Source organism: Natator depressus, chromosome 19 (assembly GCF_965152275.1).
Source record: "Natator depressus isolate rNatDep1 chromosome 19, rNatDep2.hap1, whole genome shotgun sequence".
In the NCBI taxonomy this organism is placed as follows: Eukaryota; Metazoa; Chordata; order Testudines; family Cheloniidae; genus Natator; species Natator depressus.
In genome coordinates this window covers 7,184,200-7,210,306 of record NC_134252.1, presented here as the reverse complement: position 1 = coordinate 7,210,306, position 26,107 = coordinate 7,184,200, and the positions used below count along the sequence as shown (strand labels likewise).

The 26,107-nt window shown below is 48.0% G+C and overlaps 1 protein-coding gene across 2 annotated transcripts; it reads left to right on the top strand.

Annotated features, from left to right (window-relative positions):
• Nucleotides 1–9,143: 9,143 nt before the first annotated feature.
• On the top strand, nt 9,144–20,512 carry AK2 (adenylate kinase 2). Of its 2 annotated transcripts, XM_074934206.1 has the most exons (7): nt 9,144–9,283; nt 10,227–10,352; nt 12,885–12,995; nt 13,130–13,224; nt 13,954–14,026; nt 17,540–17,735; nt 19,707–20,512. In XM_074934206.1, exons 1-7 carry the CDS (start codon nt 9,182–9,184, stop codon nt 19,712–19,714), a joined length of 711 nt encoding a protein of 236 aa, XP_074790307.1. In that variant the 5' UTR covers nt 9,144–9,181; the 3' UTR covers nt 19,715–20,512. The 2 variants fall into 2 exon arrangements, with proteins under 2 accessions (XP_074790307.1, XP_074790306.1); XM_074934205.1 differs by lacking the exon at nt 19,707–20,512 and having other exon boundaries at nt 17,540–17,776.
• The last annotated feature ends 5,595 nt before the right edge of the window (nt 20,513–26,107 follow it).

Here is a 26,107-nt window from a genome sequence, read left to right as displayed (position 1 = left end):
TGGGGAGGCTCTGCCACCCCTTATATACACAGCTCCCGCCCACCTCTGACTCACAAGAGTGGCCTTGGCAACCAAACTCAGCAATCCTATTGGCTGAGCCGGATACAAAGCACTCTCTATGGCATCCCCATTGAAAGCAGGCAGCTGGGCAGGCCCCAGTCTGCTGAGGGGCCAGTGTGCAGGCTGCCTATGGGGCGTGAAGACAAGGCTCTGATTGCTCTGCACCCAGCTATCGATTCGCTGACAGACAGGCAGCTGATCTCCCCGAATGCTGGAGCAGAGCCTTACGAGCAGGCATGCAGTATAGCCCTGGCAAGAAGCCACTCACTCATCTGGGCAGTAATGCAGAAATAACATGAGCTGTGTGGCGCTGGAAAGTCCCAGTGGGGAGAGGAATCGGGCCAAAGAGGGCTTTGGGGATGGGAGGAGGACAAAGGCCTCCTGCAGCTTAAACACTGGGCAGTCACCAACACGGTTATTTCTTTGGTGATGCCTTGAATCATCCCAGACGGGTGAGACTCCATGGGCTGCTGACAGCTTTACTGTACCGCTGTGGATTTCAGCGGCTTGACTCCAGGGCTCCTATTTAGGGCCCTACCAAATTCACGGTCCATTTTGGTCAATTTCACAGTCATGAGATTTTAAAAATAGTAAATTTCATGATTTCAGCTATTTAAATCTGAAATTTCACGGTGTGGTAACTGTAGGGTCCTGACCCAAAAAGGAGTTGTGGGGGAGGGGGTCGCAAGGTTATTGTACGGGGGGGGGTCATGGTATTGCTACCCTTACTTCTGTGCTGCGGCTGGCAGCGGCGCTGCCTTCAGAGCTGGGCAGCTGGACAGCAGCGGCTGCTGGCTGAGGTCCCAGGGCTGAAGGCAGAGCCGCCGCCAGCCGCAGCGCAGAAGTGAGGGTGGCCTGGTCTGGTATTGTCACCCCTACTTCTGTGCTGCTGCTGGCGGGGGGCCGCCGTCAGAGCTGGGTGTCCGGCCAACGGCCGCCGTTCTCTGGCCGCCCAGCTCTGAAGGCAGCGCAGAAATAAGGGAGGCAATACTGTGACCCCCCCCCGCAACTCCCTTTTGGGTCAGGACCCCAGTTTGAGAAATGCTGGTTTCCCCTGTGAAATCTGTATCGTATAGGGTAAAAGCACACAAAAGACCAGATTTCATGGGCAGGAAGACCGAATTTAACGGTCCGTGGCGCGTTATTCATGACCATGTATTTGGTAGGGCCTACTCATATTGCTTCCAGTCTTAGGAGCCTCCCCTCTCTGGAGTGGTTTCTCAAAAATCCCTGGACACACCATGAACGAGCTCTTCTGCATTCCCTGGAGTTTCAGGATAACACACTTCCCTCCCTGCTTGAGATTTGATGATGGTAGTGGGGGAGGTGGGGTGATTTTGGCTGCTGGGGATCTGAGATCTCTGCAGGGGGATAGAGCAAGTTCCCGCTGGTTCGCACGCGGGACCAGGAACATGCACAGAGCAACACAGTCCCTTCCCCACCCATTCCCAACCCCGTTTCCACTGCGGCTACTGGGCACCCAGCACCCCTAGCTGTCCTCCTCACTGAACCCCCCAAGAAAGGCTCCCCCACCATCCCCACCCTCTTGCCTCCTCTGTGGCTGCCAGTCCATTTAGACAGGCTCCCCCCATCCTTCCCTCACCCCTGACTCCTCTGCTCCTGCTTTGGTTGGTGTTTTGTAATCTGTTTAGTCTGCACTGGTATAAAGTGTCTCTGCGAGGGCTGCTAGTTCAGTGTAACAATCAGCATGAGTGGCAGAGAGGCAAATAAAGGAGAGAGAGAGACCCTCTCTACCACTTCCACGTCCCTTCTCTACACCAGCTCGGTGCAGCTAGCACCTGCCTGCCACGTGGCTGTCACCAATTCAAATGTAAAAATCGGTTCCTCTGAGCTTTATCCATAACATGTGTCCCACATCTTGTTTATTTGCACTTGGAAGGAGCACTGGCTCAGCAATCACCTCCCTTTCTTTCAGCTGTTGTGGTCATTCCTGAGATGGTCTCATTGAAACTGCAAGCTTTTTGTGGCAAGGTCTGCGTCTTTTCATTTCTGTAAAGTACAGTGCGAGTTTTCATGCTGTTCTGGTCGCCCCATCTCAAAAGATATATATTGGGATTGGGAAAAGTACAGAGAAGGGCAACAAAAATGATGAGGGGGATGGAACAGCTTCCATATGAGGAGAGATTAAAAAGACTATGAGTGTTCAGTGTAGAAAAGAGATGACTAATGGGGGATATCATCAAGGTCTATAAAATCATGACTGGAGTGGAGAATGCGAATAAGGAAGTATTCTTTACCCCTTCATAGAAAATAAGAACCAGAGTTCGCCCAATGACATTATTAGGCAGCAGGTTTAAAACTAACATAAGGAAGTACTTCTTTCCACAACTCACTGTTCACCTATGGAACTCATTGGCATAGGATGTTATGAAGGCCAGAAGTACAACTGGGTTCTAATAAGAATTAGGTGAGTTCATGGAGGATAGGTCCATTAATGGCTATTAGCCAAGATGGTTAGGGATGTCACCCCATGGTCTGGGTGTCCCTAAACCTCTGATCACCAGAAGCTGAGACTGGACGACAAGGGATGGATCACTTGATAAATTGCCCTGCTCTGTTCATTCCCTTTGAAGCCTCTGGCACCGGCCACTGTCACAAGACAGGATATTGGGTGAGATGGACCATTTGTCTGATCCAGTCTGGTCGTTCTTATGGCTGTGTCACTTCATAGTAAACCCTCTAGCCAAGAATGTGGTTTAATCCCAGATGAGGGGGAAGGAAAGCAGAAGCCCATTTCCCTCCATGGTCTAGCACAGGCTAGAGAGACAGGGAATCTCAAGTTCTAGTTAGAATTCTGACCCTGACTCACTGTGTGGCCCTAGGCAAGACACTTCCCCTCTCCATGCCTCAGTTTCCCCACTGGGGATAAAAATATTTCCCTACCTCCCAGGCACGTTGGGAGGATCGGCTCTGTGACAGATGTAGCAATGTTCTGCAATATCCTTGAAATACCTTATTTAATTAAGTGAAATATCTTTGGAGTCCATTGTATTAAATGCAAAGCTTATGTCTTATTGTAGGTGTCATAAATATAAAGGGAAGGGTAAACCCCTTTAAAATCCCTCCTGGCCAGAGGAAATCTCTTCTCACCTGTAAAGGGCTAAGAAGCTAAAGGTAACCTCGCTGGCACCTGACCAAAATGACCAATGAGGAGACAAGATACTTTCAAAAGCTGGGAGGAGGGAGAGAAACAAAGGGTATGTGTGTCTGTCTATATTTTGTCTTTGCCGGGGATAGACCAGGAATGAAGCCTTAGAACTTTTAGTAAGTAATCTAGCTAGGTATGTGTTAGATTATGATTTCTTTAAATGGCTGAGAAAAGAATTGTGCTGAATAGAATAACTATTTCTGTCTGTGTATCTTTTTTGTAACTTAAGGTTTTTGCCTAGAGGGGTTCTCTGTTTTGAATCTAATTACCCTGTAAGGTATCTACCATCCTGACTTTACAGGGGGGATTTTTTTTTTATTTCTATTTACTTCTATTTCTATTAAAAGTCTTTTTGTAAGAAAACTGAATGCTTTTTCATTGTTCTCAGATCCAAGGGTTTGGGTCTGTGGTCACCTATGCAAATTGGTGAGGCTTTTTATCCAACATTTCCCTGGAAAAGGGGGGTGCAAGTGTTGGGAGGATTGTTCATTGTTCTTAAGATCTGTAGTCACCTAGGCAAATTGGTGAGGCTTTTTACCAAACCTTGTCCAGGAAGTGGGGTGCAAGGTTTTGGGAAGTATTTTGGGGGGAAAGACGTGTCCAAACAGCTCTTCCCCAGTAACCAGTATTTGTTTGGTGGTGGTAGCGGCCAATCCAAGGACAAAAGGGTGGAATATTTTGTACCTTGGGGAAGTTTTGACCTAAGCTGGTAAAGATAAGCTTAGGAGGTTTTTCATGCAGGTCCCCACATCTGTACCCTAGAGTTCAGAGTGGGGGAGGAACCTTGACAGTAGGCCTGGGTGACCAAAGATGCTTTCCTGCCAGCACAGCTACCAGCACTCATTGGGGTGCTTTAATTATGCCAACGGGAGAGTTCTCTCCCATCAGCATAGAGCAGCTACATGGGAGACCTTACAGCACAGCTGCAGCAGTACTGCTGTAAGCTCTGTAGTGCAGACATAACCTAAGACTGTTATGAACTTGTAACCCCAGAAAAAAACCCTCTGTGGGGTTTGAAGGACTGACTCCTACCAGAGCCTTGTTGGGGGGGGGGGGGCGTGATCGCTGATAATCTTATTAGCATGTGGGTAGATTCTTTTATTGTTTTAAATACGTTTACTCTGTAATGCTTTCACCTGAAGAATAAAGGTGCTTGCTCATAAAGAGCCGTGCGGTAACCTGTTGGCATTTACAGCTGCCTATAGACTTCCAAGAGAAAGCTAAGCACAGACAGTCTGGCTTGCTGGGAATATCACAGCGTAGGCACAGAAGCGTGGAGCCTGGACAGGAGGGAAGGAAACATGGGTCTCTATTCAAGAGAGATGACGGATGAGGAGCTGGGAGCCTAAAAGGGCTGCCCTTGGTGGACCACGAAGGAGGAATACAGGTGCAGTTACCCTGAACTGACAGGCTCATTTGTGTTTATGCAGCACTAAATGTTAAGGGCCTGAGCATTGTTATTTCTAGTTCTGGAGGAACCCGTTCATCAGTATGTTTCAGATGAAAGCTAATTGAATTAGCCCCGTTTATGTGGGGAATTAATCAGCAGCTGTCTGCTCCGTCATATGCTGGTTTGCTCTGGATAAGAGGATGAGCCCACCGCAAAGCGGTGACATTTGCCTTCAAGCCCAAACGGGGCTAGATGTCACTCTTGTCTCAGTGTCAGAAAACTGGCCAGAACAGCCTACCTGGGCCATGGAAAAGGCTCAGGCCCCCATTAGAAGAAAAATGCTTAGAAAGAGGCATTATCACACACACCCACACCTGGCAGGCTACTCAGTTCCCATGCAATCCTGAATAACACAGAGCTATATTCTAGGCAGGATAGCTATATTGCCATGTGGCAACAGGCCATATGAACCCAGGTGCGAGAGCTCTCTTTCCTTCCCTGTTCTGAGCCAGTTTCTGCTAAGCCAGCTGGTCATTGTTCATTTCCTTGGCTGCTTTCTTATCTGCCAGGTGCTTTCCAGCCCAGGGTGTCACAGAAAGCCAGGACCTCCAATACCAGAACAGTAGCTCTTGACTTCAGGGCAGATGGGTATTTGCTCCTCTGAAGCATACTAGGGTCTGCCTGCTGATCAGAGGATACCTAGTGTCTGCAATACACAGACATTCCTAAGAATTAAACTAGGGTTCACTCATGGGTGGCAAACCCCAGAGAAGAAGGCTGATTTCACGTTTGAGGCACAAGCCTGGGAACCAGGGCTCTGCCACTGACTCCCCACATGACCTTGGACAGGACAATTCCCCTCTCCTGATGTTAGAATCCCGGTCTGTATGATTTGTATCGTGCTAGCGCCTAGGAACCACGCTCATGGATCAGGGCCCCATTGTGCTAGATGCTGTACAAACCCCAAAATAGACAGCTCCTGCCACAAAGAGTTTACAATCAAAAAAGCATTATACAAGAGAGAACAGGTAGAGACAGACAGACGAGCACAAGGACTAATTAGAGTTACCTACCTCCCTCCCGGTAGCAGGTGGGGAGTTACTATGATTTGAAAAACACTTTGTCCTCAGATGCCAGGAGGAGAGCAGAGAGTTCTTTGCTGATAATATCCTGCAAAGATTGGGCTATGAGCCTAGGGAGAACAGGGCCTTGCAGGGAGACACTGGCCTCTGCACTTCCAGGCCTGAATTTCCTAATTGCGTTCTCTCTCCTCCAGGGCTCACTGCTGCCTCTGCAGGCATCCTCTCTTGACAGCTCATGCTGATCCAGAGGTTCAAGATGGCTACAAACAACCCTCTCTGGTTGCAGCCAAATCTGGATTCAGATTCAGCCACTGCCATCCTGACAGCAAGAGGAGGGAGGATTCCTTTGTAGTCTGCAAAACCCAGCTCTCATCAGGGTGACCAGCCCTTGCACCCCAATGCTGGTTCCTGTGGCTACTGATGACTCCACAGTGGCAGGTCAAGTGAGGTGCAGTCAGGGATGGGACCAATCCCTCAGTAGCTTGAAGTCTTCATCCAGGCAATTCTGATGACAGTCAAACCAACAAACCAAATCCTTCTACAGACAAGACTTTAAACTGAGACTTCCAGTCACACTCCCTCTAACCTGCTCTTTAAATGATCGCTGTCAGTTAAGGGTGACTTTGCACAGTCAAGGAGTGAGTCCACCAAAAAGAGGATTTCACTTCCCTTCCCCAAGCTGGGCCTAGATCCTAGCCCCAGCAGGAGCACATTCCTCTCACAGGGCCCCATCTTGCTCCCTTTGGAGATGATAGCAAAAGTCCTGTGGAGTCCAATGGGAACAGGAGCCCTGTGCTGTGGGATTTGCATACATAAAGTCTACACAGCAGCGTGAGCCCTCCTACCCTGCAAAACACTGCAATGAGGCCATGCAGCTGTGGTCTGTACTGTCTACTCAGAGATAGCCTGTTAACCCTCCCACTTTTGCCTCCATTTCTTGAGCCAGACAGCAGCTTGGGCAGCTAAGAGTCATGCTTAATAATCAGTAACTCCCATTCCCATGCCAGTAAATGGGATACACGGGCAGCTGAGTGAATGTATTGAATAAGCAGGTTGCAAGATGGCAACAGTGTTTCCTTTTGTCACAACTTCTCTACACAGATCCAGTTAAGGCTACGGCTTCCCCAAAGGATGCTACAGATTTGGATGAATACTATCCCCCAGTTACTGAGAGGGGAGCCAGAGAGGGCTGAGTAATGTAGCAGGGTACACACAGGGAATGCCATCCTTCCAACTGCTAGACACCCTCAAGCACAGGGCTTTGGCTAACAGGAGATGGGAAGGAATGTTGGAAGTACATGGTTTCCTGGGGTTATTGTTATAGAAGGCAAAAGAGAGGGATCAAAAGAAGAAATCAACAGATTCAGAGATAAAGTGAGAGCAGGGAAAAGGGCAGAGGAAGAAAACCAGGCAGTGAAGTCTTCCAGAAAAGATACAGGTGATGGAGGCATCATGATCCAGTAGACCAGGCACAGGCCTGAGACTTAGGACTCCTGGGTTCTAGTCTCAGCTCTGCTGCTGATTTAGGCAAGCTCTTGTGCCTTGGTTTCCCCACCTTTGAAATCGGAGGGGAAAATGTTGTGCAAATACAGTATTTATAAGGCCACAGGTATGCCTGTCACTTCACATAGAGAGCACACACATGGTCCTTGCCCTCAATAATTTACCCTCAAAGGCCCTGATCCTGAAAGCTCAACATACACACAGTGGTCCCTTGCCGCCGTGTGGAGCCCCATTGATTTCAGTGAAGCTTCATGTAGGTACAGAGGTCTGCCCAGTTAGGATTGGGGCCTAAGTGAAGAGCTTACACCCCTCTGACTGCAGGGAGGGCATATGAAGGATCTGAATTACCCATAGAAATAAAAACTGTATTTGTTTTGCCCCACACATAAAACTATGTCTCTAAAGGAGAAATGAGTTAACACTAGTAAAAGGTGTGAGGCAGACAGGTTCAGGGAATGAGTATTGAGGAAGTAATGAGGTGTTGTTTAGGGTTGCAATCACAAGGACAAGTGTAGGGCACTCCTGATCACTTGTTCATAGTTACATTAACCCTTAGCAATAGGGTGACAGGGCAGAAGGGAATGGCTTGGGAGCTACTAACTGGAAAAGTGGCTGCTTGTTTCACACATGAGAGATCTATCCCAGTCCGGGTTAGTTCAGGAGCAGCAGCAAGGAGCGGAATCTCTGAGCTGGCAGGAGAGTCCAACAGGGGCTGGAAACAGACCTTACCTCCTTCTGCCCTGGAGATGCTGCTACTGAGTGAGGCTCCACACTGACATCCGACGGCCACAGGCTTTTCTCAGTCTGCCTTGTGCCTTGCTGTAAGGATAATTCCAAGGGTCAGCCTGTCCTCTGAATGGGAGCAGCTCCCCTGTGCGCGTTTCCTGGGAAATTCCCTTTGGCACACTCTCTGCAAAGGGTGGCCAAGGAGTTCCAATGCCAGCCTGTGCCATTTATATTTCCAATGCAGCCCTCCAGACAGAAAGATAAGGCGGGGAAGCGACCTAGTGTCACACAGACACTATCCAACAGGCTTCTCATTGTCCCTCAGCACACTGAATTGGTTTTCACACTGCCCGGTTACTCCTCAATCACATACTAGCGTTCCTGACAAAGGCCCAGTGTATCTTTTTCTGACAAGATATAGCGCAATAGTTGTGTGTGTGTCTGTGAAACTGCCCAACTCTGTGCCTGACACCCTGTACTGCTAAGAGCTAGAGGAGGAAACAGTGACCGGCACCTGTGCTTCTGCAACAGGTCACTGTGAGTTCTTTCCCGGCTATCTCCAGGAAGCACCAAGCGAGCATGGTGTGTCTGGTACAGCAGTGACAACCGCGAAATCCTCACTGGCTAGGGTGGGCTTCTTAGAATCATAGAACATCAGGGTTGGAAGGGACCTCAGGAGGTCATCTAGGGCAAGCCCCTGCTCAAAGCAGGACCAGTCCCCAGCTAAACCATCCCAGCCAGGGCTTTGTTACACGTGGGCTCTCTGCTGTGCAACACGAGCCTTCCAGGATGAAGAACGATTCCGGGGACGTGGTTGCTGCAGAGAGAGGGGCTGGGCAGGGCGCAGTGGGATGCCCTGTAACCAGCACTGAGCGCCCCCAGTGGCCTGCTCCTCTCCCAGATGCGGGAATAGAACCCAGGAGTCCTGGCGCGCCCCATGGCTGAGACCCACGCACCCACCCACCGACCCCCCTCCAGTAGGGGGCGCTACGCCCGCCCGGGTTTTCCAATACGACCTTCCCGCGCCCTTATACCCTCGCCTGCAGCCTTTGTGGCGGATAAGCCCCACCCCTCGCCCCGATGCGCCCAATCATCCCCCCCACCTCGCCCTTGTGCAGCAGCGATTGGCTACCCCGTGTGTCAGTCAGTCAGACGTGGGGCGGGGCGATCCTCAGCGGCCCAATGGGAGTGCTGGGTGGGCGGGCTCGCGGAGGGCAGGCGGCGTGGGGCCGGACGGAGGGGGCCGCGGCGATGGCACCGAACGCGCAGAGCCGGGAAGGCGAAGGCCGGAGCCTCCGCAGGGGCCTCCGGGCCGTGCTGCTGGGGCCGCCCGGGGCGGGCAAGGGCACCCAGGTGAGGGGCCGGGCGCTGCGCGGGGCCTGGGGATCCCCGGTAGGGCCCCGCGTCGGGAGCGGCCAAGGTCACAAGGGGAGTCTGGCAGCGAACCCAGGAGTCCGCGGCCCCCGCCCGGGGGGGGAGCTAGACCCCGGGAGTCCCTGGGGGGGGGCTAGACCCCGGGAGCCCGCTCTCCCTACATGTTAATCTCAGATGGCAACTGATGTGTAGCATTGAGCTGGCCTTTGTCCGCAAAGTACGTTACAAATCCTTACAAGCTTTGCTTACCCTCGCGCGCCCCTGGACGTTAAGACGCATCTTCTGCATCTTGTTTAGGAGGAGGAGGAGGCTGGGGTGCAGAGCTGTAGCAATGAGTTGACCGGGGCAGAACTGAAAATAGAGTTCTTGGCTCCAAAATCCTACTCTCGAAACATGCTTCCTCGCAGCCGTCAGCCCCCTGACATGACCGCTCCACGCAGCCAGCCAGCTCCACTTCTCCCAGTGCCTTCCCTGCTCCACCCCTCCATTTTCTTTATCCCCTGGCCTCTTCCAATAGACTCCATGTTGTTCTAAGAATCCTTAGAACTCTCCCTAGCTCTTTGGTTGCCTGAGACATTATCTCACCCGTGTGAAGGAATAAAATTTCTCTGCCTCCTTGCATCAGCTGATTTCTAGTTAATCTGCCCCTTTTGGCTACTGCAAATTCCTTGGTCCTTCATGCTGTTTGGTCCCAGACCATGTTAAAATTATTTTATCTGCTTCTCATGGCAAAACCATCTTCTTTGTACCAACGTTACCAAACCCTGTTTGGATTTTAACCCTTAACTTTTTAATATCGCTTCTATCACTGTGAGGTGAAATTACTTCCTGCGATTAAAAACTTCACCTGTGGAGAATCAATGGGATCTGTTCATGGAAGTTACACCAGATTAATTTTTTATTCTGTTTTCTCCCATCATAGGCTCCTAAGCTTGCTGAAACATACTGCGTTTGCCACCTGGCAACAGGGGACATGTTGAGGGCCATGGTGGCTTCAGGATCGGAGCTGGGTAAAAGGTTGAAGGAGACTATGGATGCTGGGAAGCTGGTGAGTATAGTGAGATGGATATTGCTAATGAAAGTGCCAATCATCTGGGTATATTGAAAGGACTGAAAAAAGCATTTTAAAAAAATACAAGCCTGCGGTGATCAAACGGCTGTCCTTCATGTAGAAATGCTGTAACCAATGACAAATCCAGACCAGAAAACTAAGAACAAGTTCCAGGGGAAATGTGTGATTTCCCCACACCTTCCCTGTAAGGCCATAGGAAAGATGTCATGTAAAGATGCTTCTCCCTATCCTGCATAGATCCTTAAAATTCCTGTTTTCTTAGCTTTTAGCTTTCCCTTTTGGTTTATCTAGTTTCACAGAACATAGAGTAAATACTGATTAATCAGCTTCTGGCTAATAAATGCTCCATTATCCCAAACTGTGGTTATGTCTCTGGGGTTGCAGGAACAGGTGTTATCACTACTGCACTCCCAAGCCTCCTGATCACATGGTGCCCCTAAGCCCTGCAGAGTGAAGATTCCAGTTATCCGAAGGTTTCATATATATCTCTGGAGTCCTTCAGATAATTGCGGTTCACCTGTAATTTGTAAGGTGAAAATAAAGCCTTAAGACCATTTACCCTCACAGTTACAGAGGGCATTCAACTCTTTTTCATGTGAAAATGGCTTGGTTTGGAGTCCCAGATGATGGCTATACTTGTTACCTGTGGCACGTTTCATCCATAGATTTCAATGCATTTTGTCAAGGTGGGTAAAGCTCTTAATGGGGAAACTGAGGCAGGGAGTGAAGTATCTAGCTCAAAATAATAGTTTGAGCTCAGGTCTGCTTACTCCCAGGCTGTTGCTCAATCCCTTGCATCATTTTGTCTCCTTTTATGCATAACTATATTCCCAGGTTCATACCTCAAGTCTCCCCCCTTTCTTTCCTCTTCTTTCCCCGTGTGTTACACTGAATTACGCTATTTGCCAATAGCAGGCTTTAATACTCTTAAGAAAACTCCTCCAGAAGGCTTTGTGGTAGCACAGGGAGACTGCTTATCATCATCCCTTCACATGGAGTTTGCATTGCATCAGTGAGCCTGCCATATCACAACTGGTTATGGAAGATAGGAAGACTGGCTGTTATCTTTAATGTGTGTGTTGCTGGGAACACTACGCTGCATTGGCAATATATTGTATTAGCATATTCTGGCTTTAAGATAATTTAGTTTAGTGGAAGTACAGCAATTCCCAAAGCCCATTCTTGGACTGTTTACTTTTTTTAAAATAATGTAGCTTTCCTGTAAAAGAAGGGTTGCATCAGCCACAGAATCATGGAAATAACCTTAAATTCCAGCCAAACCACCCAGCTTCTATGGTATCATCCATTTTACGGCTCTTGCCTCTAATGGTACATCTACACAGCAGAGAAAACCCTGCAGCTGGCCCGCGCCAGCTGTCTTGGGATCAGGCTTTGGGGCTGTTTCCTTGCTGTGTAGACTTTGGGCTCGCCAAGCTCTGGGACCTTCCCACCTTGCAGGGTCCTAGAGCCCCGGCTCTAGCCTGAGCTCAGAAGTCTGTTCAGCAATGAAACAGCCTTGCAGCCCGAGCCCTGCAAGCCTGAGTCAGCTGGAACGGGCCAGCCATGGGTTTCTAGTTGATGTGTATACATACCCTAGCCTATCTGAGGACCAGATTCTGCTAGGCTACAGTAGCATAAATCAGGAGTAACTTCACTGAAGGCAGTGCGGAGTTACTTTAGGTTTAAACCAATAACATTTGGACACTAGTCTTCCACAGTCAGCTTCATCCCAATCTTATGTTCAGATTGGAATATGAGGAAGCCAAGCAAGGCCCAGATGCTGCAAGCACCTATATGTGTTCTTAACTTGAAGCACGTCAGTTAAAGTCAACGGGGCTATTCATGTGCCTAAAGTTAAACTTGTATGTAACTTTGCAGGAATGGGGCCTGTCTGTCTCTACAGGGGAAACGGTGAAATTGTGCATTTCTCAGCACCTTTTTAATAATCAAAATTAAAAAAAAAAATCCTTAATCTGTGTTATAGTGGTTGACTCCTGCCAGTAGGGTCTGTGGAATCTATCCCACGATCAGCGAATGCACAAGTTAAGAATCTCATAATGCTGTTCGCTGGCCCACATTGTGGCGTGTATTATTTGTGCTCATTGAGCCTGTTAAAGGTATGTCTTGTTATCTACATGTTACATACACACACATAGCAAAAGAGAACCTTTGCTTCCTGACTAGGATGTGTTTCAGCTTGCAGATTTTGCATTGTATTAACAATACTTGGCATTCAATTATATTACGCATACCCATGGTTAACATTGCTATTTTGCCTTGGTTTTGTCGCACATAGGAGCAGGTGCAGACTAGCTACTCATGAACCCTAGGCTCCGATGGGTATATTCCGTGGCTAGCAGGTGTGAAGACAATGTTTGGTGAAGTCAACTGAATTTTAGGGATGTAAATGAGGGCACCCTATGGTCCATCATGCTTAAGATAGGACAGTGAGGGACTAATCTGGTCTATTTACTGTGTTTAATGAGGTGTCTATGACTTTCTTCTAAGGTGAGTGATGAGATGGTGGTGGAACTCATTGAGAAAAACCTGCAGACTCCTCCCTGCAAAAATGGCTTCCTGCTGGATGGTTTCCCTCGCACAGTGAAGCAGGCGGAGATGGTAAGTGACTTCAAATCCTCTAGCTCAGTAGCTCTTGTTACCCCCAGCCATGTCTCTAGAGGAGACTTGATTATGTCGGAACTCACACTGCAACAGAGAATCTGTGTACTTAAGGGGAATGTTTTCTATTACAGCTGGATGAGCTCATGGAGAAGAGAAGTGAGAAGCTAGATTCTGTGATTGAATTCAGCATTGCTGACTCCTTACTCATCCGGAGGATCACTGGACGGTAATAATTCTCCTTCCTCCACACATAGGCCAGGTCCATTTTTCTTATTGTTTTCCCTATGCTTTGGGAGAAAGTAATGAATTTTGGTTCCTGGGACAGTTTCAGCACTGGGTGGAGCCAGCTTTGTCAAAGCACCTCAATCTTGGCCTGCTTCAGCCTTTGCTATTTCAGTCTTTGCTCCACACACATAACACGGTTCTGCTGTCACACCTCAGTGCTGACCTGGAGCATGCCTTGCTATTCCCATCCTGGGCCTTCCTTGAACAGAGTCTGTCCGTCTGTGCCACGGATAGTGGTTGGTGATATGACTAAGCATCAAGGAGAAATGTGAAATGCTAATGCCTTATGCTATGTCTTCTCTGGTGTTATCACTGCTTCATTGTATTACCCTGCAAGATGAAGTACAACCAAACATCCTTGTCCTGGATCAGACTTGACCCTTCAGGTCCAGCAGAAGTTCTCCATTACATCACCTAGCCCTTTAAAATCTGGATTTACAGAAGATTCCTCCCTCACTCCTGGACAAAATACTCCTCCACTCCCCCCCCCAGTACAGCTTCTTTTCTTCAGCTCCCTGAAGAGCTGCTTGATTGAATTGACTCGAGCAAATTTATTGATAGAGCGACAAACATCTGTGTTGCTGTGGATGTTTCCCATGCTGACTGGTGTTTGTTTGTCCTCCTATCATGAGTGCAGAGGTATTTTGCTGACCCTTGTTTTCGGTTTTAGGCTGATCCACCCAGCAAGTGGCCGCTCTTACCATGAGGAGTTCAACCCCCCTAAAGAGCACATGAAGGACGATGTATGTGAGCTACTGATACGTTTCCCCTGAGATCTTATTTAAATGACCTTCAATTCAATGGCAGGTTTCAGAGTAGCAGCCGTGTTAGTCTGTATTCGCAAAAAGAAAAGAAGTACTTGTGGCACCTTAGAGACTAACCAATTTATTTGAGCATAAGCTTTCGTGAGCTACAGCTCACTTCATCGGATGCATACTGTGGAAAGTGTAGAAGATCTTTTATACACACAAAGCATGAAAAAATACCTCCCCCCACCCCACTCTCCTGCTGGCAATAGCTTATTTAAAGTGATCGCTCTCCTTACAATGTGTATGATGATCAAGTTGGGCCATTTCCAGCACAAATCCAGGTTTTCTCACGGCTGTTACTCTGAAACCTGTCATTATGCAAGGCACTGCATTTAGCCGTATGGAGTGGAAATCTATCAACTGCATGAAAAAACTTGTACAGATACAGACAGACAGACAGACATCTTCCTTTCCAAATGCAAACAGATGGACGTCGTACCAAAAGGACTAAAGGTAAAAAATCCATTACAATCTACAAACCACACAGACTATGCTGACAGCTTGTGCCACACGCTCTCAAAGAAACTGCGGAATCACCTGATCAACATCCTCTACAGCAAACAGGGAAAGATTAAGAATGAGCTCTCAAAAATGGATACTCTCATAAAAAACCAGCCTTCCACACAAACTTCCTCGAGGCTGGACTTTACTAAAACTAGACAAGCCATTTACAACACACACTTTGCTTCTCTACAAAAGAAAAAGGACACTAAAGTTTCTAAACTACTACATGCCACAAAGGGCCACAGCAATGGTTCCCTCAACCCACCCAGCAATATTGTTAACCTATCCAACTATACTCTCAGCCCAGCAGAAGCAGCTGTCCTATCTCAGGGCCTCTCCTTCTGCCCCTCCACTCCCACGAACATGATACAGTTCTGTGGTGACCTAGAATCCTATTTTCGACGTCTCCGACTCAAGGAATATTTCCAACATACCTCTGAACAACATACTAATCCACAGAGACCTCCCTACCAACACTACAAAAAGAAGGATTCTAGGTGGACTCCTCCTGAAGGTCGAAACAGCAGACTGGACTTCTACATAGAGTGCTTCCGCCGACGTGCACGGGCTGAAATTGTGGAAAAGCAGCATCACTTGCCCCATAACCTCAGCCGTGCGGAACACAATGCCATCCACAGCCTCAGAAACAACTCTGACATCATAATCAAAAAGGCTGACAAAGGAGGTGCTGTTGTCGTCATGAATAGGTCGGAATATGAACAAGAGGCTGCTCGGCAGCTCTCCAACACCACCTTCTACAAGCCATTACCCTCTGATCCCACTGACAGTTACCAAAAGAAACTACAGCATTTGCTCAAGAAACTCCCTGAAAAAGCACAAGATCAAATCTGCACAGACACACCCCTGGAACCCCACCTGGGATATTCTATCTACTACCCAAGATCTATAAATCTGGAAATCGTGGGTGCCCCATCATCTCAGGCATTGGCACCCTGACAGCAGGATTGTCTGGCTATGTAGACTCCCTGCTCAGGCCCTACGCTACCAGCACTCCCAGCTACCTTCGAGACACCACTGACTTCCTGAGGAAACTACAATCCATCGGTGATCTTCCTGATAACACCATCCTGGCCACTATGGATGTAGAAGCCCTCTACACCAACATTCCACACAAAGATGGACTACAAGCCGTCAAGAACACTATCCCCGATAATGTCACGGCTAACCTGGTGGCTGAACTTTGTGACTTTGTCCTTACCCATAACTATTTTACATTTGGGGACAATGTATATCTTCAGATCAGCGGCACTGCTATGGGTACCCGCATGGCGCCACAGTATGCCAACATTTTTATGGCTGACTTAGAACAACGCTTCCTCAGCTCTCGTCCCCTAACGCCCCTACTCTACTTGCGCTATATTGATGACCTCTTCATCATCTGGACCCATGGAAAAGAAGCCCTTGAGGAATTCCACCATGATTTCAACAATTTCCATCCCACCATCAACCTCAGCCTGGTCCAGTCCACACAAGAGATCCACTTCCTGGACACTACAGTGCTAATAAACAATGGTCACATAAACACCACCCTATACCCGAAACCTACTGACCGCTATTCCTACCTACACGCCTCCAGCTTTCACCCTGACCACACCACACGATCCATCGTCTACAGCCAAGCTCTGCGATACAACCGCATTTGCTCCAACCCCTCAGACAGAGACAAACACCTACAAGATCTCTATCAAGCATTCTTACAACTACAATACCCACCTGTGGAAGTGAAGAAACAGATTGATAGAGCCAGAAGAGTTCCCAGAAGTCACCTACTACAGGACAGGCCTAACAAAGAAAATAACAGAACGCCACTAGCCGTCACCTTCAGCCCCCAACTAAAACCCCTCCAACGCATTATTAAGGATCTACAACCTATCCTGAAGGATGACCCAACACTCTCACAAATCTTGGGAGACAGGCCAGTCCTTGTCTACAGACAGCCCCCCAACCTGAAGCAAATACTCACCAGCAACCACATACCACACAACAGAACCACTAACCCAGGAACCTATCCTTGCAACAAAGCCCGTTGCCAACTGTGCCCACATATCTATTCAGGGGACACCATCACAGGGCCTAATAACATCAGCCACACTATCAGAGGCTCGTTCACCTGCACATCCACCAATGTGATATATGCCATCATGTGCCAGCAATGCCCCTCTGCCATGTACATTGGTCAAACTGGACAGTCTCTACGTAAAAGAATAAATGGACACAAATCAGATGTCAAGAATTATAACATTCATAAACCAGTCGGAGAACACTTCAATCTCTCTGGTCACGCGATTACAGACATGAAAGTTGCGATATTACAAGAGAAAAACTTCAAATCCAGACTCCAAGGAGAGACTGTTGAATTGGAATTCATTTGCAAATTGGATACAATTAGGTTACCTTGCATAATGACTTAGCCACTCCCAGTCTCTATTCAAGCCTATTTCCCCTTGTTGTTTCCTACCCCCCCTGCCCCGCCAGACGTTCTTGTTAAACCCTGGATTTGTGCTGGAAATGGCCCACCTTGATTATCATACACATTGTAAGGAGAGTGATCACTTTAGATAAGCTATTACCAGCAGGAGAGTGGGGTGGGGGGGAGAGAACCTTTTGTAGTGGTAAACACCCATTTTTTCATGGTTTGTGTGTATAAAAAGATCTTCTGTACTTTCCACAGTATGCATCCAATGAAGTGAGCTGTAGCTCACGAAAGCTTATGCTCAAATAAATTGGTTAGTTTCTAAGGTGCCATAAGTACTCCTTTTCTTTCTTCAATTCAATGTCAGACCAATAACCAAGCTTTTATTGCCCTGTCTTCACATATTGTCACCTCCATTTGACTAGAGATGAGTTTGATGGAGGGGAGGGCTCTGCTGGGCTGTAACAAGCTGCAGATTTGGCCTGTTCACTGTCTTCTTCTTTTCTCAGGCCACTGGGGAGCCCTTGATCCGCCGTTCTGACGATACCGAAGTGGCTTTGAAAACTCGTCTGAAGTCCTACCACACGCAGACCACCCCGCTGGTAGACTACTACACCAAACGAGGGATCCATACGGCCATAGATGCCTCCCAGTCCCCCGATGTGGTGTTTGCCAGCATCTTGGCAGCCTTCTCAAAAGCCACATGTAAAGACCTGGTTATGTTTGTTTAGGGCTCAGTTAGTGCAGCGCACTCCCTTTTCCTGTGGGGTCAGGGAGAGGAACGGCCAATTAGAGAGCGGAAGGAGGGGGGATGACAGGCTGAGAGGGGGCTGGGCAAAGTGTCCATTAAACAAGCAGTTGCTGGTCTATTTTTCTGGCCTATGTGAACATGCTGGTATGTTTCCGTATACCTGTGTGAGAGAGAGAATATAGCCTGTAGGGGGCACAGTGAGCTAATGTACCGGCCATTTGCTGCTAACAACATGTTTACATCCAGTCGGGTCAAAAGTGAAAGTTTGGTTTCTTCTAAAGAGTCCTAGTTAATGGGAAAACAGCTGATTTTTCACTGGTCAGTCTGTTTGGCTGGGACCCAGTTTGGGACTAGCAGGAGTACTGGAGGTCATGGCTGATTTCGGGGGTGGGAAGCTTGCAATACACAGGTCAGTGCTGTCTTCCATGCTTCACCGTACGGCTGCGGGAAAATAAAACGCTCTGTCTGCTTGCAGGAAGTGAGCCTCGTCTGTGTGGGAGGAGGAATGAATGCAAAATGTGTGAGTGGAGAATGTGCTGCTTAGTACCATTTTAGAACACAAGCCTTTACCCTGTGGTACATGTCCGATTATTTTATACTGTGTGAGCAATACTGTAACCAGCCTAGTTTTCTTGGAGGGGAATCTGGATCCCAGTGGGTTTGACTCTAAAGGGGGAAGGTGAGTGTAGGCCGTAGGAGACTCCCCTTTGGAAAGGGAGTGGGAAGGGAAGCAAATTCTGTGGATTCCGCTGTCTCCTCATCCCCTGATCACGGGAGATGATGTAGCAAGCCCTTAGTGTAGTTTTCTCAAGGTTTTCTCAAGGTTTCCAAACAAGTCATTCTTCAAGGAGCGTGTGATAAAAGCTTTGAGTGTCCTTGAGCCCTTCTGACCTTCCTTATGATATCATGGAAATGCACTTGAGGTTCTCAAGCAAGCCTAAGTGCTCGTGCTGAAACCTGGGCTGCCCGATGTTGATTTTAACGTGACAGAGGTCATGCTGCCCTCACAGTAAAAACAAGGCTGGTATGAAAGGAACGAACTCTGTTCTGTGTGGAAATCTCAACAGTATGTTGAAGCTTCTGGCATAAATGCTTATTGGCCCAGATGAAGCTGAGTGTCTTTTAACCTTCAGTGTATCTTGCTGACTTGGTGTAATAGGCTGTGTAATCTCATTGTGTATAGGAGATGTGGAGTCTGTATGCTGAGCTGCCTGAGGGATGGCCCATTCAGTTTGGGGCTCAGCCAGGAGTGATTCTTCTCTCCTTTAGTTCATGATTTACTGTTAATCACACTCTGCTCCTCAACTTCCCTTCCAGTGAAGTACAGCCGTCCCCTCCCCCTTTCAAAAATCTGTAAATGGCCCCAGAAACTGAAAGCGGTCTTGTCACTGCTATTCTCTCTGAAATCATGTGACTGCATGGAAAGGGGCGTGGAGGGAAAACAGAAGTTTAGAACCTGTTGCTCTGTTTGGGTCTTCCCCAACTTCCACTGTCTTGCAGTGGTATTTCCTCTTGCTTCACCACAACAGAGACTCTGTGGTTGTTCTGCTAGTCGGGTGCTGGGTACAGATGCTCTGGTGGCAGCTCCTATCGGCTTTCAGCTCAGGAATGTGAGAAGACTGGGTATAGACAGCCATGGAATTGAGTGTCTGTTGGAGCCACTACTGCGTAATTGTTTGCCTAGAATGACAAAAACTGCCCCTTGAGTGTACTTGAATCTCTTGAGAAGGGGAGCCCATGTAGCAATAATCTAATGGAAGATTCCCACTAAATCGCCTGGATTTGGGAAACAGCGCATCCGACCCCCATGTGTGAGCTGCATCTGTCCTACATGTCAGCCTCATTCTGCTGTTAACCATGATTGTTTGGTTTTTATTCCTTAAATCTGTTTTGTTTTTTGTTTTTTTGTTTCCCATTTATTCCAGCTCAGTGACTCCATAGGCCAGACAAGACACCACCAAAGGCTGCATGCTCCATCACCTCACTCCATCCCTTCCCCTTGGGAGAAAGGGAGGGCTGGGAGGGATGGTGGTGGGGATCACGGCTGATCAGAGGAAAGGTGGGGAAGAAGGAGAAGGCAGAGTGGTTTGTTTCTCATCAGAATCATGTTCAAGAGGAGATTGATCTTCTTTAATTTAAAAAAAAAAAAAAGAGAGAGAGACAAGTGTTTGGGGAGGAAGAACACATTGTATTGTATGAAAATGGATTTCTGTGCCAAAGATCAGACTGCTGAGCCTTTGCCCTGCGACGAGCGTTGGACTTGGTGCAATTTCAAGCTTCCAAATGGGACTCCTAGTACTGCCATTGCTTGGTAGCTCTGCATGGTTTCTTTTTTCTCTAAGGTCATTGTAGAATTTGTTTTTCTGCTTCCTAAACTTAATTCCCCTATTGTAGGACCAAAATGAATATGTGAAATGACTCCTTAGCTCTGTAATGGAGAAAATAGCTGACTAAATTGTACTTCCCTCGTTTCCTGAATATTTTGGCCTTCCTAAAACAAGGCAAAGGTGGTCTGAGGAGCTTTCTGCTCCTGTGTGATGCCATCAGGGACCTGAACTCGAGCCCAAGCCTTCCATCTTTCTGATCTTGGAAAAACTGAACTTCCTAAAATAATGATGAAATACATAGGATTTTACCCCTCTCCCACTTGACTGTGGAAGCGACAGTGAATTGGATTTTTTGCCTCTTTTTACAAACCAAATGCTGCCTTGTTAAATCTCTGAATCAATAAAACATACTTTAAATTTTGTATCTGTAGCTGCATTCTTCTCTTTTTGACCTGCACACAACACAGGCTGGCAGCGGTGATACATACTGTAGACTACATCTACCAGAATTGAGAGGGTAGAGGATGACCAGAAAGTCCAACCAGAGAACTCCACTCTGTGCAACTAACAAACATACCCTGTAATTTTCTCTCTTATATACGTTTCAAACTCCCTGTTATGGAAGTGATTGTTCCAAGTGCTGTCCCTGTTCTTCTGTCTCTTCTACTCTTGTGTATGAAGAAATTAAAGGTAAATTCCTTTTGAGCTTTGACCCTGTCTTAGCTGGAGCTTGTCTTCTGTGTGTTTTCATAGCTGACATCTCTGAGCGTTTTAATAGCGCTCTATTTCTATCAGTGTTGTGTGCCTTTAATGTGGTCCTATATTCTTTCCCTACTCCCACAAGACAACAACTCTAGTTTTACTGCTTTTGAGTGTAGCAGTTTCTTCTGCACTGTAGCCTGTGACCATCACCTTCATGCTTACTACCCTCCATGCTCCCCTTTCAGCAATGTGTATCTTCTGCAGCATAGAACAAAATCTGCCCTGAGGCAGATTTTGATGGCAGAACATATCTCTCCTTTTATCCCAACCTGTTCAGGGCTGAGACCTTGTGGATTATTCTCTGATGTGATTCCTGAAAGAACATTTTTCTTGATATGCAGGAAAACTGTGTGTGGCCTCCCCTTGTTGCTATTTGTAGTACACAAGCACCCCAATCCATTTTGGGAGTCCTCTGCTAGGCACTGTACAAAGACAGGATGCCGCAGAGCACCCATCGTCTCTTGCTTTTGCAAATAATAGGTTTAGTGAGCAGGATGTATCAGTATTTTTCTTCACCCCCACCTTGTGCTTCCCTAATGTTTCTCTTAGGGTTTTGATGAGTGTTTTCTTCACCTTTCGAAGGCAAGCTCACACGTCTGAGTTTTGTGGTATCATTCCTGTACTTTGATAATCAGGTTCTTCCTAGTTCTTTCTGATCACCTCTTTCCTTACCTTTCACCTGCCTTTGCTAAAGCCACTCTGTTTGCTTTGACAAGGTTTTTAGAATTGTTTTTTAGTAAATTGTCCCTGTTAAATGACTTCACCCCTGCAAGCTGCTTATCCTGTGATCTTTTGAAAGGTGTGTTTTTGTATTTCATACAGATAATTTATTCAGCAGCAGAGGAAGAGAATATGCCCTATGTATAACACTAGGACCAGCATAGTGTAGGACACTGCATTTTCCCTTTCGTTCAGTGTGGTGTGAGGAGTTCTCCAATGCAGCAGTCTCTCTCCTGCTAAGGAAAAGCAGCTCCACGGCTTAGGCTGCAGAAAGCATCAAGCTGCTTTTCCTTCTGAAATGTGCTGCGGGCCTCAACGGTGGCATACCTCCCCCCCTCTCGCCTCAAAGCATCTGTGAAAGAGAATGCAGCAAATCTCTTCCCCTGCACGGTATTCCGGGCTGATGAGAATGCAGTGTTCTCTGGCTTGTAGCATCTAGACTTGGGGCTGCGGCATGTCGCATCTACTGTATTCCCTGCAAAAGAGCATCTGGCTTGGAATGCAAAACGAATCCCTGCCCTGCACCAAGCACATGGAGTGAGGAACAAAGCAGCTAGATATCACAGTGTGTGCTGGGGGGCTGGATATGCAGAGATACCACCTGGCTCCTCTGCACACTGGGTGGGAGACCCATACTGGCTAATGGTGCCTATTAAGGAGGGAGATCAGAGTCCCTACCGTTCCCACCCTGCCCCTCCCCAAAGTGCCCCCCCCCATCCTTGTGTTGCAATGGAATGTAAAGCCATCCCCTTATTTTAGTCCCCTGCGCACCCCCAGCCCTGCTCCTTTTGGTTGCTGCCAGTGGTTGCTTAATAAGGGCTGTGGGCAATACCAAATGAGTTGGCGGGGGGGAGGGTAGAGGTCCAGGGGATGGAGTTCCCCTTCTGTTGCTATGGCAACTGTTGCCAAGTGGAAACCCCAAACACAGCAAACCCGGAACAGCACTTCGATGGGGAGGCTGCCATTGGCTGGGCGGGCAGGGCTGCTGGGTGACATCATGGAAAGTGGGGACAGAACAAGGGAAGCTGCTGAGTGAAGCGGAGCCTCGAACAGGAGGGGGAACCCACAGTAGGTAAGAAAGAGATTTCCTCCCCCCCACCCCAAAGCCCATGGGACTCTCCCATCCCCCTTGAGGGGTTCAGGGACGGCTGTCCCAATGGGAAGATATCAAGGGTCCAGTGATGCCCTCTCCCTATCCAGGTTTTTATAAGATTGCCCATCACCCTGATATCTGAATCCTCTCTCCATCCCCCTGCCTAGGGTTCCCCAAGCGTTCTTGGCACCTGTACTGATTTCACCTGGCTCTGGGGCTGCCAGCCACAGTACTGGGCACTGTATCCTATGGTGTGCAGTGCCCTGGTAGCTGCTGTGACATGTGGGTTACTCCAAAGCTCTGCATTGCTGTTATTGGGAGCAGCCCCTGAGCTCTGCGCTAGATCAGAGTCTGAACCGCTGGGTAAGTGGGGGGCAGGGGTGTGTGATAGCACCAGTGTGGTGGGGCAGGGGAAGGGGTTGTCTGAGCACCACTAGGTTGTGAGAGTGCATGCCACTGAATGGAAAACAGAAGAAGGGGTGGACCAGGAGGGGCTTGGAGTACCCTGAGTTTCATGCTGGTGCCGTAGAACAGGAGCTGTTGAGCTTTGCTGATGTACCTGGAGGTGGGAAGCAGAGCTCTCTTGTGGGGTTAGAACAGGCGCCGTTGAACAAGTGAATCTGAGATTTGAAATGACGCAATCTCCATGACACCCCCGCAGTTAAATAGGTGGGTGGTGAACAGTGTGGGTGCAGTGGAGCCCAATTCAAAAGTTCATATAGGCGAGCCTAGATTATTGGTCGCCAAAGTCTATGGTGCTATTATAGCTGAGGCCAGGAAGCACTGGTGGGGAACCACTGCTCAAGAGAGGGCAGCCTGTCGTCCTATTGCTTCTGGGAGTTTTTTCTAGTTTTGTCCGGATGCTAATCCTGCAGGCCCGGGAGGCAGGATTGTGACGGGTCTCAAAATAATATTTGACGTCACGTTGCTTTGCCACAGAACAATTGCATCTGGTCACCTAGTATAAAAAATTAAGGGTGAAATTCACCTCCTAACTCCCATTGGACTTAAGTGGTACTAAGGCCTAATGCTGGCCCACTGCACAGGGCTGAATTTCATCTGTGTTTATACCTATTGGTTAGGTTTATCTTTTCACCCTAACCCTTGAAAAAAAAACCTTGGTTTTACAAAAAGAAAAGGAGTACTTGTGGCACCTTAGAGACTAACCAATTTATTTGAGCATAAGCTTTCATGAGCTACAGCTCTCTTCATCGGATGCTGTAGCTCACAAAAGCTTATGCTCAAATAGATTGGTTAGTCTCTAAGGTGCCACAAGTCCTCCTTTTCTTTTTGCGAATACAGACTAACACGGCTGCTACTCTGAAACCTTGGTTTTACAGTTACATTTCCATGGCACAGTTTAGTGTCGTTTTTGTACCTTCAAGTAGGCTAGACATGAAACCAGGGGGATGACATCACCAGAGGAAGCGAGTTAGTTATGATCAGATGTCGCTAACTCTGGCTGTTTCTGCCAGACCTTCACTATATCAACACCTACAGCATGTATGTGATTGGGAAAAGGGTAGCTTGGGGTAGGAACAGTGACTGAAGCAGGCGGTCAGCCGAGTGGGGGTGGTGATTAAGTCTCCCCCATAACTTAGAAAATAAAAACTAGGGATTGGAAACGCTGGAAAACATAAACCTCCGTGGGAAAGTAGATACACCACTTAAAACACTAGAACGGAGGCGTGCCAGTAAAATTATGGGCATCGGCTTACGCTTGTCTCATTAAGACTGTTTAAAAATCTTTCCCACGTATGTGGGAGCACAATACTCCAGTGAAAGGCTGAAGAACTGAGAGCAACAAAGGTCCCAGAAGCTGTTGTATAACAGGTACCATGGAGAGACAAACCTTAGAAACACCTGAGAGAGAGAGAGAGTGAGTGGGTGGATTCTTAACAAGGAGGATAGCTATGCTTTTTGCTGGGTTGTAAAATTACCCCTAGCTTTCTGTAAACCATTTCCACAAGGGACACTGGTTCTATGCAGAGCTACCAGGGGAAGGCTCAGGGTTAGCCACTCTGCAGATTATTTTGAGGTAATTACATAAACAGCTAACACTGCTGCCCATGACTTAACTGAATAGTGTTGGGTCCAAGCCCCCAGCTTTAAAGGCCTTGCTGGGATTTTAGGAGCTGGCTTATTGCCGGAGAATTGTGGTGCTATCACTCAGGTGGCTTGGATCGTCAGCTGGGTTTTATTTTTCTGACGTGGGAGGAAGGCAGTCTGTCTGTACTGGCTTTTGAAACTGTGCTTAAGCACACGTGAGGCATGGGTGATAGGTAGCCAAATGGGGATCTATCATTGCTGGGCTGTCCAGTGCAGACAGGCCCAAACAATGCCAGAAATACCATGCTCGGCTAAGTAAAAACCTAGCCTCTCAGGTGGTTTTTGAATCCTGTTCTCCTGTAGTTTGGGCCCCCCATGTGCTAGCTGGCCAAATGGTAATTACAGACACATTACAACGATTTCTGAATCCTGCGTCAACTTGATTTCCAAACACAGGTCGAAAACCAGTGGAGATGGGGCCTTAAACTGGCAGAAAGGAGGCTAACTCCCCCTTATCTCTGACTCTGAATTGTTAAGAGGCCTTTCCTATGACTTCTCTACACTAGAAAACTGATGGTAACGTGAATATACTACAGTGTGGTTCTTTGCGACCAAGTCAGGTTCTAACACATTTGGGGTGCTGTCATGTGGTAACATGTTCCTCAGCCACGTTACATTTCCTAGCATAGATGGACCCCGCCGCAGATGACCCCAAACTGTCTTCTGTGGCACAAATGGTTAGGCCTGGGATTTGTGGTGGATCTTTGCCCTGCAAGATAGGAGACGGGGAAGCAAGAAGCCCTGCTGGCTTAGACATAGAGAACCGATGCTTTGGCAACGTAACACACTCTTATCAAAGGGTGTGATCATGCACACAGCCACCCTTCTACAGCCTGTTCCATAGCCCTGTCTGCAGAGCAGAGGGCTGCAAACCTGCCGGCCACTGGAGGAAGCGAGAGCAAAGGGAAATCCTTCCTTCTCTATTAAAAGGGCGACGCATTATCCTTCAGAGAGTGGCTGCCTACTGCAGCTAGCTCAGCTGTTTGTCCCCAGAGAAGTCTTGTCAGCAGAGCTTAAAGTGTGCCAGGGCTGAGCCCCGGCATCTCTAGGCTGGGCAGTTCATAGCCCTAGTACCTCTGGGCTTGCTGCGTCAGGTATGAAAGTAAAAACATTTGCTTGAGTCCCGGCACCTCTTTCATTACAAATTAAGCCCTGCTGGTCGGTACTCCTAATCCTTCCCACTCCGCAGGCTCTGACATGTCATGGTTGTCGTGATTTTTATTAATTAATTTCTTCCTGTTCCTTTCTGTCAGTTCATTTGACCGTGACACAAGCAGGTGCTGTCACAGGCGTGTGTCAGGCTTATTTGCTTTCC

Excerpts from the sequence above, each read along its gene's own strand:
- AK2 (XM_074934205.1), top strand. The coding sequence starts at position 9,182 with ATGGCACCGAACGCGCAGAGCCGGGAAGGCGAAGGCCGGAGCCTCCGC. Across the intron at positions 9,284-10,226 it reads GGGCGGGCAAGGGCACCCAG|GCTCCTAAGCTTGCTGAAAC; the intron begins GTGAGGGGCCGG and ends CTCCCATCATAG. Across the intron at positions 13,225-13,953 it reads ATCCGGAGGATCACTGGACG|GCTGATCCACCCAGCAAGTG; the intron begins GTAATAATTCTC and ends TTTCGGTTTTAG.